This window comes from Cydia pomonella, chromosome 23 (assembly GCF_033807575.1).
Source record: "Cydia pomonella isolate Wapato2018A chromosome 23, ilCydPomo1, whole genome shotgun sequence".
Lineage (NCBI taxonomy): Eukaryota > Metazoa > Arthropoda > Insecta > Lepidoptera > Tortricidae > Cydia > Cydia pomonella.
The window spans coordinates 5,358,774-5,372,288 of NC_084725.1; the positions used below are offsets into that span (position 1 = coordinate 5,358,774).

The 13,515-nt window shown below is 39.0% G+C and overlaps 1 protein-coding gene across 3 annotated transcripts in view; it reads left to right on the forward strand.

Annotated features, from left to right (window-relative positions):
• The window catches only part of LOC133530764 (ankyrin-2-like), a 170,224-nt gene that overhangs the window by 114,955 nt on the left and 41,754 nt on the right, over positions 1-13,515 (forward strand). For 2 of the 3 annotated variants that reach the window (XM_061868826.1, XM_061868827.1), the window contains exons 4-7: positions 5,304-5,483; positions 8,490-8,606; positions 9,815-9,970; positions 12,042-12,207. In XM_061868826.1, the coding sequence (XP_061724810.1) occupies positions 5,304-5,483; positions 8,490-8,606; positions 9,815-9,970; positions 12,042-12,207 (619 nt within the window). Of the gene's footprint in view, positions 1-5,303; positions 5,484-8,489; positions 8,607-9,814; positions 9,971-12,041; positions 12,208-12,327; positions 12,604-13,515 lie in introns of those variants that run through there. The other variant, XM_061868828.1, reaches the window with a different exon arrangement.

Here is a 13,515-nt window from a genome sequence, read left to right on the forward strand (position 1 = left end):
ACAATGTAATGAAACTCGTATACGAGTTCTCGCACCGTATAATAGTACATTACTATAGAGGCCGGGAAACGTAGGGTTGCAGGCCAAGTAGATATAGACGGCTGAGCGTAGCGAAGTCGAATAGAGATACGCGGCCGGCAACCCCGTTTCTCGCCAAGAATTGTATACTGCTTTTCTCAAACTTGCAATTAAAATAAAAAATTGTAGTCAATTTGTTTTGTGGCGAACTACTCGCCTTGCCACTCCACCAGCGGTGCCTTACACGCGTTAAGTCCGCGCGCCTGCAGGATGCGCCACCGCCGTTGCTTAGCAAACGAATATGCACAGCAAATCACCGTACTGAAAAATATTATTTGTTGATGTGCTGTGTCACAATTTGACGTTAAAAAACAAAAGAAGGATGTTTTGCAGTCCTAGGTGGGTAAGGCAGTATGAAATTCCTTTACATATCATCTTCACTCATCGCACCTGATATGTAGTATTTCCGGACCTAATTTGACGTAAGTCATGTCATCATTTCATAGCAAGTTTGAGAAAATAAGATTTAGATGTCGCAATGTAATGAAACTCGCATACGAGTTCTCGCACCGTGTAAATGAGATTAGACGTGATTTACATGTCACCTTTCTAAATAAAAGTTAACACAGTAAACTGTTATCATCTTACTGAACTCATGTAAAATTTAATTTTAATGAAACTCACTTTAATGAGTGCTCGATAGATCATATTTTCTTCAGTGTGTGTGCATAATATTCACGTTATAGACAGCGCCTGACACGGCCGTGTAAACAGCTAATGTGGGTCAAACAAACCTGTGTTATTAATCCATTTGAATTAGTTACATAGCGTGCGGCATACTAATTAGAACTTATTGTGCCTTCCACTCCATTTGTTTAGCATTATGTTAAAATGACGTATGTGTGTGTTGTTCTTTGAAGGTTGAGACTATTTATGATGAAGAAAAGCAGTTATAGATGTGGCGAAAACTGAATGTGTTTGTGTGAGTGATGGTATAGAGGGCTCCATTTGTTCCATTGCCTTAACTAGACGTAGGCGTAGGGTAAAGTCAGATTATGCATATTTACATAACTGTTAACGGATGCCGACTTCGAGCAACACCGGCTTCCGACACGTCGGAAGGGGGGAGCCTAAGCGATATCTTACCGAACAAATCATTCTGCCATTTTTTGCGGGGGGAAACGTGCACACAGTCGCACTTCTCACTCACTACATACAAAATCCAATCTGTAATGACGACACAAATACATAGAAAATGACACACGCCAAAGACAAATCTTGCACACCTCGATCTCTTTTTTTGTGCGGACGAGTCACAACATGCACCGCCATAGGTACAGTTGTACCTAATGCTTCGGCAGAGGGGAAGGTCAACAGATGACTTGAGTCCTCTGTTTTTGAAGAGGAAAACCGCTTCTCCGTACATTTTGTTAAAAGCTCCTTAACTCTATATAATAATAAAAAAATCTAAAAAATCAATAGCTGTGGTTAATATACGAGTACATCATATCGCCTAAATATTTCTTTGTTTTACAAGGGAGCAAAGTTGTTGTTTAACCGGTCGTGCTAATATTGACACCCGAGCAAGCGAAAGATTCCATAATTGAACCACAAGCGTAGCGAGAGTGGAATATTGAGCGTTGCGAGGGTTTCAAGGCACGAGGGTTAAACAAATTTTGCCACCGAGTGAAACACAAAAATTTTCACCACACCAGCACAAGCAAAATACTAACTATAAAATATATAAAAAATCAATTAAAAATGAATGTAAAATAAATGAATGTTATTAAATATTTATCATTCAAAATCATTATTTAAAAGTAAGGTAACAACTCAAAATTTGCATTTGATTACTTTGCCCCACATGTGGATAAAATGCAACTTTCTCATTCGTATTTGAACAATCAAGAGAGCCTTTACCAGCTGGTGTGGTGAAAAATATTTTCTATTATTTATAGAGCATTCGCTTATGCTCGACAAAAAATGAGAATGATGGACTAGAGCGAGGGGCGGGGACTGAGTGAGTTTTGTACGTGTTTGAAATGTTAACGCTAATATTGGCTATAATTTACTTGCAGTGACAGTTCTGTAGGATAATTCTGTTATGTCGAAAATAAGGGAAGCCAGAGGGTCTACGGCAAAAAACGAAAATCGAAATTTTGCGTATGAAAATTTGGCAGATATGAAAAAGCAGATACGAGTAAAACATTTTTCTAATTCTCATATTAACAAGAATGGGGACCTAGCTTTTTAAACTTTAATCCCCTTATTCATAAACGTGTACTAAAGTTACGATGCCGCTAATCATCGTTTGTCCTTTTCTATCATACCAATACGTCGAAAAGGGACGAATGATGATAAGCGGCATCGTAACTTTAGTACACGTTTATGAATAAGGTGGTTTGACTTTAAACAGTTGCCACCAAATATATAGGAGCAGCGAAGGTGCTCATTTTCTGAACATGCGCTTTGCCGTCTCGGTTATTGAGGTTTGTTGAGATATTTATGAACACCTTAGCCGCTCCGATATATCTGATGGTGATTGTACGTCAGTAAAGTCATCAAATTATTATAGTGAAAATAAAATTGGATATAAATCAATCTAACGCAGATTACGCTTGGACTCAACTGTTGCGTTATCTGCCCTTACTAGGGAACGCTAATCCTGGGTTTACATTGATCCGTCCGCCGTATGCGACAGACGTATCGATTGGATCAGTGTAAATGTGGCTTTAATCGTGTAGCGATGGAATCAGATTAAATTCTGTTTTTCGCTAGAACATTTTATGTTGCACTAACTTTTGTTTACGACCTTTTCCACAAAAATAGAACATAGCAATTAAGTACATTCATAACACGAGTTGATTTTTTTATTTTTTTGGAGGTGATTTTCTTTTTCCGTTTGATTTGGGTATAATTTGGAAGAGCTTCTCATTCTGAGCGGAATAAATACGAAATCCCAATTTGTCTCTAAAAATGTAGGTAGATAGGAAATTTTCCACTGAGTTACGAAAATGCCATACGTTTTCGTAAAGTAGAAGATTTTCAACGAAGAGAAATTGCGATTTATATTGTACAGACAGGCCGCGTAGCCAACCCGCCAATCGCTTACGCTCCGTAGCGATCGAAACGCAACTGTCACTGTCGCTCTAATATGGAAAAGTGATAGAGCGAGATACAGCGTTTCGTTGTCGTAGCGATAGCTATTGTCACCTTGGCTAGGCCGGCGTAATAGAGAACTCTGTCCATCCACCTTTATCAAAATCTGACGAAGAAAATGGAGAACAAATAAAAAATTGGCTCGCACAAACTTTGAGCCCCTTTTCTAATATTCAACCCCTTAGGGTAAAAAGTAAGTGTATAATCCCCAAATCAGTTTGTGAAATTAATTAATGCCAGAGCTTAGTTATAGTACATATATAAGTAATGTAAGTGTAAAATGATGTTATTATTTTATAAATAAATATTAGGATTATCTTACACGGATCAATCTAGCCCCAAACTAAGCAAAGCTTGTACTATGGGTACTAGGCGACGATATAAACATAGGTACTTGTATTTGCATTGCTAAGTTTAAATACATACTTATATACATAGAAAACACCCATGACTCAGGAACATATATCTGTGTTCTTCACACAAATAACCTTACCTTACCGGGATTCGAACCCAGGACCATCGGCTTCATAGGCAGGTGTATAGTCTGTATTTACATTCATTGTATTTATAAGATGTTTTTATTTATTGTTCTTGCTATGTTTTTGTACCTTATATATGAATAAAATACCCATAAAAGTAAAAAAAAATGGAATACCTTGTAACCCCGTATATGATAAATACTGGCACTTTATCTCCAGTACAATACCTCCAGGTGACTACTTGGCCACTCGTAAAAGTTAATTCGACCTGTCAACTTACTCACCTATTCCAACATAATAGGTAGGTACTTAGAACTCAAGAGGCATGAAATTTCTCCCGAACCCGGAGGAATGCCAAGCCGGGACCACTTGGCTTCCTTCCAATAGTTCCAATGTCCTAAAATGCTTTGGAATAAAAGGTCATAAGCGACATAGTTTTGTCAGAAAGTTAAGTCGTTTTGTGGGTTAAGGCTTGAAATGAAATGCCTTAGGATAGAAGGATGTAAGTACTATAGCTTTAGGCTGGCAGATAAGTCGTTTTGTTTAAGCAGGGCAGTGTTACATTACGGTAGCCTTCCACCCGATTTAAGTTTTGTGGAAAATGCTTTGTGCGATTTTGGCAGTATGCTGATCAATTGTTTGTTCTATAGTGGTGGAATGGTGCCGTTATTGTTTAATGAAAGATATGAATGGACCATTTAAATCTAGAGCGAGGCAATTGGTATTTTGTCTCATTTTGCGTATGATTTCTTGAACAGTTATAAAGAACATGAACTATATTTTTTGTTCTTGTTTTTCAAGATTATCGGCCCGATTCGAAGAATGATTAAGACACGTTTAAGATCTTTAAAAGATCGATGACTAAACGACATGTCATAATTGACGTTTATTTCGATTCCGCTGTGATCCCAATAAGATCTATCTACGATATTTCTAACGTTAAAGTGAATTATACGACATACAAACGATGACTAAATGAGAATTTATCTAAACCAGAACTTATCTTTATCGTATCTCATTCTTCGAATCAGGACGTATTACTACTTTATTCATCTGGCAGGGCGATGGTTCTGAATTCAAATCTATAACTGCTACCAGTTATTTTCAAAAAGAATGTGAAGGTTTCTAACCTTCACATATCTCGCCTCCTCGGGTGAAAGTGGCAATCATTATCACAAAACTCACCACCTACCTATACCTACCTGTACCTATGTTTCGTATGTTACGTAGGGTTTAGTACAATGATGTTATATATTGTACCAATCAGCAACAATTACAAGTTATTTTGACGTAACTATCCTTAACCAGTTTATTATTATTAGAATTAATCTCCAACTGGCGTGTGAGTAACACAGAAAGGGAAAAAAATGGTCTTCTGTAGTGTCGGAGGTTATGATCTTCTTTGGATAGCTGAGCCAGTTTTATTAGTACCTAAAGTACTTATTTAGAACTTATGTCGTACTGCGGTAAAATATTGTCGCCAAGATAAAAATTAATAGCACAACTCCAGATATACAGTTAGTTCAAGATAATACTGAGGAATATTTTTGGATTCTGGATCCTTTTAATATATTCGGGTCCGATATCATTAATGTCAAAATAATAGCACCAGCTCGACTTTAACTCGAAATGTTTTATTGTCCACAGAACGGACTGAACGCTATTCATTTAGCGTCCAAAGATGGCCACCTTGAGGTTGTTCGAGAGTTGCTTCAACGCGGAGCAGCAATCGACGCTGCGACGAAGAAGGGAAACACCGCTCTGCACATTGCTTCTCTCGCTGGGCAGGAGGCGGTCGTCAAGCTGCTTGTGCAGAATGAGGCGCAGGTGAGGATTTTATCCAAGGATGGCCTTGTAAAGGTGTCCTGGCTGCTTGAATCAAAGTTGGTAGGTAGATAATTTACTAAGTATCACATATGTTTCTGAGAAGATAAAATGTAATGCTACAGGTTTCTTTTCTGAGTCTTTCCAAAAGATAACAATCTTTTTTTTAAGTCAGTCAAATGAACAGATATTCAGGATCACCATTCACCAGACCATATTTAGAACAGAATCGTTTCAAAGCTAATAAACCCTTAAACGCGACCTAATAAACCCTAATTAACGGCACCTCAATAACGTTTTAACGGCCCATTAACAAACAAATGGCTTCTGTATCAAGCAGAGCAAACATTCGTCTCTTGGTCTCGTTTGATATTTTGAGAGTGAGCTCAAAACATTTGATGGATTGGATGTTTTAATGCATCGTTGATTAAAGATGAATTGATGATATGACGTCATTGTTATGATAATAATTAATATTTGAATCGAAGACTCTCACTGAAAATTATAAGGAAAATCCATGTTATGCGTCAAAATTCCAATATAATTTAAATATTCCGGTTATGGTCCTTCCGATTCTTTTATATGCTTCGGAAACATGGTGTTTGTACAAAGGCGATATTCGCTCGCTAGACACGTTCCACTTGCGCTGTCTACGTTCTGTTTTGCGTATAAGATGGCAAGATCGCGTCCCCAACAGTGAAGTACTTCGACGTTGCAAGATGCCTGGCATGGAGGCGCTCTTGATGAAGGGTCAGCTACGGTGGTGTGGGCATGTTTGGCGTATGAGTGATTGCAGGCTACCGAAAGCCGTTTTCTATTCCCAGCTATCAGCTGGTAAACGGAAGCAAGTAGGGCAGCACCTACGTTACAAGGATGTGCTTAAGCGCCACCTCACTTCCTGCGGTATACCACCTGACAAATGGGAGGAGTATGCTTCTCTGCGGCCAGAATGGCGTTGTCGTGTCAAAACGAGCGTAAAGAACTTTGAAAACGCTCGTCTCATTGACCTTGACGCGAAACGTCAGATACGTAAATCCCGGCCGAAACCTTCCTATAATTATACCTATAATATAGTACTTGGCCAACTTTACTGCCCAACCTGCGATAGAGTGTTTAAAAGTAAGTTCGGCTTTGCAAGCCATATTAGAGCTCACGCTCGTAATTAGCTAGGGTCGCCGTTGCCGATCACGGCATGGATAGCTATATAACCTACCCGAAAGGTTGTTAATGATATTTTGTAGAAAATTTACCTGCCACGGAACTTGTGATACATCATTTGGTTGTCATCATGTGGTTTATGAATAGGTTTTTGGTTTTCATTGATTTCAAACATATGATAATGTTCAATAGGATATTTCATTTTTTTGATACCTGATCTGATCGGCTAGTATAAAATCAAAGAAACAAAAAAAAAAAACATAAACCTGTATTATTTTTAATTCTTTATAAGACTTTTGGAATATTACTGTAACTCATACCATTGTTACGGTTGGAGATTATCCTAGAGCATGTTTTAATGTTTATTTCTGTATATTTCAAAGTTCAGTAGCTCCCATGCCTCCAATATAAATTGACACTAATCATAACAAATCATTGGTTTCCGATGTCTACTCATCAATCTATCCTGACACCACTTCCGACTTCAATAACATTCACGAACTCTTATCTAACTCAAAAGTAAATTTGTAAAATAGACCCAATTGCTTTCATCTGAAAGTTTAGATTAGAGAGCCAAGAAAATTTTGATACGTGTTGATTGAAGTTAAAAGTTTTAATGGATGAGCATATCTGACAGTAAGTTTAATATTCGGTTATAAATGTAAGAGCTGTTTGTTTATATTTAGATAAGAAGCATCAATACTTTGTAAATATATTCGCGCATAGATCTTAAGTAAACGCATTAAGGACTATATTCGAGTGATTAACAAAACAGTATGTGTTGACCAGCCATTAATCTTTTAAACCTGTAATGGTGGAATAATAAATCGTGTTTATGAATTTAGTAGCTGAAAGTTTGAGGCCGAAAACAGTTATTTGTTTTACAAGGGGGTAAAGTTGTTTTTTAACCGGTCGTGCTAATATTGATATCCGAGCAAGCGAAAGATTCGAAATTGAACCATGAGCGTAGCGAGTGATTCAAGAAGTGGAATCTTGAGCGTTGAGAGGGTTAAAAAAATTCTTCTCCGAGTGAAACACAAAAATTTTCGTCACACCAACGCGCGGAAACTAATAACTATGAAATACCAAATAAAAATTCTCTTCTATAAAAGTTAATCAATCGTGTAACGGCAACTAGAGAAATGAAGTCGATGCCATGAATAACCAGTTCACCAAACAATACTTTCGTGAGTTTTGTAAATTGCTGAGATTGATCAAGATACCTGAGGGCCTACCGCGAACCATGTTCGACGTGTTGCCTCCCTGTCGCACTTGTAAATTCGTACGTAAGCGTGATAGGGAGGCAACACGTCGAACGTGGTTTGCGGTAGGCCTTCTCATGCCAAAAATTACAATGCGTCTTAAAAACGAGTAATATTTGGAAATAGTCTCATGATTTTACGATCCCAATAAAACGAGTGTCATCTTAGCTACACCTCCAGTTACCACAATATGTGTGGCACTGCCATACCACCTCCTTTTGTCAAACTAGCTGCCTATTAGCCTACCAAAAATATTGCCTATTATGGCAAACACTTATGGCCTTATAAAAAAACTGTGATTCTCAATACCTTTGTCTCTCTAGTCTCTCACCTTAGCCTTTTTCCCACTTGCGTCCAGAGCTACCTACTGCTTAGGAGCTAAGAGTCCGCTATTAATACTCATTTTTACGGTTAACCCTTATTGTGCGACTTTGTCCGCTCGTCTGTCCGCCCGTCTGTCCGTCACATAATTATATATCTCGAGAAATATTTACGCTATCGATTTGAAATTTGGAAGAGATGAATAAGGCTAACCCAGATGCGTTGAGAGAATTATTTTTAAGGGTACTAATTACCTTTTGATTCGCAGGTGAACATCCAGTCCCAAAATGGGTTCACGCCGCTCTACATGGCGGCGCAGGAGAACCATGATGGCGTCGTCAAGTTTCTCCTCGCCAACGGTGCCAATCAGAGCCTGGCCACTGAGGTAAGATTAATGGCGACCATGTGAGAATGAGATACCACACTAGCGTCTCCTGACCCGAGCCCCGAGCGTCAGCATCAAGTCAACTCTATGGCTGCTCCTCGACGCAACTGCGCAGCGACGGCGACACAGCGATATTCCATAGCGCTGACTAGACTTCGACGCTCGGAAGACGCTAATGTGGGGTGGCGCTTAATTTCACTCATGGTCTAAAGTCGACCACTGACTACAGTCCACCGGACGATATCTGCCGGTCAGTTGTTCGGAACTATCAAATTTTTGTTCTGACAGGCCGATATCATCCGGCGGCCTGTTAGTAAGTGGTTAACCCTCTCAAAGATATCTCAAGATATCGTTACATATTTGATTACCATGTCTAAAAATCCTTTATTATGCTTTCATTGTAGTTATAATTCCATTGTAGTTTTGACTGCAGTCATAAAAATTCAACTTTACGTTGCAAAGCTATAAACAGCAAATACATAAAAGTGTAAAATCTACAACAATGATGAGCAACTCTGCATTGTATTGAGATTTAAGAGTACCTAAGCATGTATATATTTTCTTGTTCCTGCCCAACTAGACATGATTGTCCTTACTTGTAATTCTCGTAAACTTGTTTAAACGGTTCTCAAGTCAACATGGGTATATCTTTCTCGTCGTATTACAATACTTATCAATCACAGGCGTCCACATCTTCGGTCACTGTCAACTGTCAGGGGTACTGTCGAAAGGGAGATAAAATCCAAATGCCCCCAATTAGAAGATTAGCAGATCAGATATCTACCCCACGTTACACATGTATATTCTGTATACGTATTCTTATACCGTAGTTCTTTGTTATCCCTAAAAGCAATCGATTCGTTAAGCCTGAGCAAATAATCTTTTTAGCCGTCCCATTTATATAAAAAATACATTTCTATAAATAAATACACACTGAGTGATTCTTTATTCTGTTCATGTATTATTGATACTCGTACTATTCTGGTATTTTCTAACCAATTGTTGTTCATCACTTTACTTTCACGGGTGGACAACCATTTAATCTGACTAATGATGTTAGCGCTAGATAGCGCAATTTAAGTAAACCCTAGATTAAATTTGTACCATTATTTGGTATTGATTATGGTTACGAAATGTAGGTAGGTATTACCCTAAATACAAGTATATTCGTCTTTAACCACCTACTGACTTCCAATTATTCTTTGCAGGATGGTTTCACGCCGCTTGCGGTGGCGATGCAACAAGGCCATGAGAAGGTGGTAGCCGTACTTTTAGAGGCTGACACCAGGGGCAGGGTCAGGCTGCCCGCCCTCCACATCGCTGCCAAAAAGGACGATGTCAAGGCAGCTAACTTACTGCTGGAGGTAAAGGGGAGACTTACATATTTTTCACCTGATTGTTGTCATTTTTGGCCGGGCCTTACCTGAAGATCAGCGCTAGAATTCGTCAGCACCATGCTGACATTAGGCCATTTTATGGCACTTTCTTCGTTGCTGTTTATTTATAATGTTCTCTTTGTATCTGTGATTACGGATTAATAACTTCTTCTTAATCTTAGATTTGTACATTGAATTTATTTTGTTATAATTTTATAATTGTTATTTCAACCTGTCTTGTGTACAATAAAGTGTTTATACACATGAATACATTTACTTAATGCTGCAATACATAAACAAACAGAACAATAGTTAATAGGGTTCACAGAAGAAGTCCTCATGCCAAGTTGTTAAGCTCATACAGTTCGTGTCATCCACGATGACGCACAGGTTTGTCAAATGTAACCTTTAATAACATACGAGTACCGAGTTCCAAAAAACTTTCAGGAGGACATTTGAATCAAATTCTGTTTTAGTATAATTCAGCGTTTTGAGTTATTTTTATGAATATCTTACCAATAAATGGAATTTTATTTTCTTGCTGACCTAACATGCTACATGGTTCAACCTTCTACTTTTAAAAAGCTTTAGTAAAATGTATTCAAATCTTTGCCCACTGTTACGTTACCCACATAAAAGATGCTAGTTTTTCGGAACGTGTTAGAAGCTTTTTGTATTCGATGAATAAATGTGTGAAAATAAATTATGGTAATATGTGTGATTTTGATTTAATCTTATCTAATGGAAATATGACCGCGTATGTTTTTTCTAGAATTTAGGTATTTCAAGAAACTAGACATCTCCAAAAGCACCATGAACATCAGATGCCGCACCATTGGTCGCGGTTCGGCAATATCTGTCTCGCAGTAGATACTGCAAAACAGATGTTCCCGAAACGTTGACTACTAACGACGTTGGACGACTGCTAGAGCCAGGTGGAAGGATTCGGAAGAGGACTTATGAAAAATGAAGATGCTAAACTTTACAACAAAGACTTTCTGGATTGTGGAAGTTCAGGATCATACACCTTTCAATATATGTTTACATGTATCCTTAAAACCTTTCAATGTGATTTAAAACACTTTTAAATCACATTGATTTTTTTTTATCCTGAAATTTATCACTATAAATTTCAGGATAAAGCATCCAACCATCCCAATTTATTTTTAGGGTTCTTTACCTCAAAAGGAAAAAAACGGAACGCTCATAGGATCACTTTGGTGTCCGGCCGTCTATCTGTTAAGACCTTTTATCTCGCGAATGCGTGGAGGTATCGAAATTAAAATCATATACTCAAGTTTACAGTCCCTTCAAGCATCAAAGAAATCAAATTTTAAGTTAACGTAAAAAAAAGATACGGCCGTTTATGCCACAAAAAACGTATATTTCTTAAGCGAATCAAAATGTTTAGGGTACTTTCCGTGAATCTACAACTATGAAATTTGGCAAGTAAAAACAACCAACACAACACACACACTACACACCTACACACACACACACACACTACAAGTTCCAGGAAAAAATCTGAAAAGTATGAACTTGTAAAAAGTATAAAATAAATCAATATTGTTAAATTTGTACGGAACCCTCGGTGGGCGAGACCGACTCCCACCTGTCCGGTTGTTTTTTTACTGTTGAAACTTTCTTGTCTTTGATAACCATTAAAGGGATAAGTTCGCCTTCATACACAGTGTTTGTAATTTTTTTTATGTTAACTTTACTTGCCTTGTGCAATAAAGTGTTTTCATTTCTCTTGCTCAGAAAGCGGGTCATTCTTGTTCTATGAAGTGTGCAAAAAGTGATACGTTTTTGTTCTAGAGCATTTTACTCTCCAATTACTTTTTTTTTTTACGATAAGCAATTAAAATTTGGTTTTAAATGGATTTATTGTAAAATTTATATTCTGATATTGAACCCCGTATTCCATAAATAACGATACTTTTACCTAATATGCCATCAAGACATACTATAACAGACAGTCGAGTTAATTGAGGATCCCTTGGTTAACAATCTACTATTTACTACTACTTAATTGACACATTATTATCTTATTTGCCAGAACGAACATAACCCTGACGTAACTTCGAAGTCCGGCTTCACTCCGCTTCACATAGCAGCGCACTACGGCAACGAAGCGGTAGCCCGACTACTTCTAGCCAAGGGTGCCGATGTCAACTGTCCGGCCAAGCATAACATCTGCCCGCTTCATGTTGCTGCTAAATGGGGTAAGACTCTAAATACACATAGCAGCGAACTATGGCAACGAAGCGGTAGCCTGACTACTTCTAGCCGAGGGTGCTGATGTCAACTGGCCGGCCAAGCATAACATCTGCCCGGTTCATGTTGCTGCTAAATGGGTAAGACTCTAAATACACATAGCAGCGAACTACGGCAACGAAGCGGTAGCCCGACTACTTCTAGCCGAGGGTGCTGATGTCAACTGGCCGGCCAAGCATAACATCTGCCCGCTTCATGTTGCTGATAAATGGGGCAAGACTCTAAATACATCGCAGCGAACTACGGCAACGAAGCGGTAGCCCGACTACTTCTAGCCAAGGGTGATGATGTCAACTGTCCGGCCAAGCATAACATCTGCCCGCTTCATGTTGCTGCTAAATGGGGTAAGACTCTAAATACACATAACAGCGAACTACGGCAACGAAGCGGTAGCCCGACTACTTCTAGCCATGGGTGCTGATGTCAACTGGCCGGCCAAGCATCTGCCCGTTTCACGTTGCTGCTAAGTGTCTCAATGCACAGTCAACAAATCAATGGACTCGATCATAATCAATGGGCAACCAACAATCACGCTAATGGACGCTCGAGCGGTGGCGAACAGCAGAGTGTAAGGCGCGGCAACCATGTTAAACAAATGTAAACGTAGGAGATCGAGTGGCTGCTTTGCTAGCTGCTCAAAGCCCTTGAATCCTCAACGCTGCACGCCTCGCCGAACACGACGCTAGTCACTCGCCACTAAGGCTGTACACACCCGAGGGCCATGACAGCCAGCGCGTCGAGCGTGCGCGCTCGACGCTGACGCCACTAATGTATGGCGGGCGAAAAGCGTGCACGCTTATGATGCCTGAGTTCGGAGACATGTCAACTGACCCATATGGAAATTGGTTAGGTCCGGTTTTTGACAACCACAAGAAAGTCGTGACAATTCTCTGAATTAGGTTATTGAACTCTCTTCTTATCATCCCATAAGGTTTTGTACCATCGCTCACACTGTTAACTGTCCATCGGTGTACCTTATTACAAAAGGCATAAGATCCACCGATGGACAGTTAAGAGTGTTGCTGTTTGTACATCAAAACTCCAATCCAACTTAGTAGTAAAAGGAAATCTCTTTCACACATAAACGCGTTCAGAAGACGTGCCTAAATTAGTTCAACATATATACGTCGGGCTAAGAAGGGACAACAGATAAAACACAATGAACTGAACATAACACCACATAATTTATCGTATTCACAAACGTTGCACATAATGCCGAATGCGCTTTTAATTTGGGTTCCGTTGTATGTTGGCAA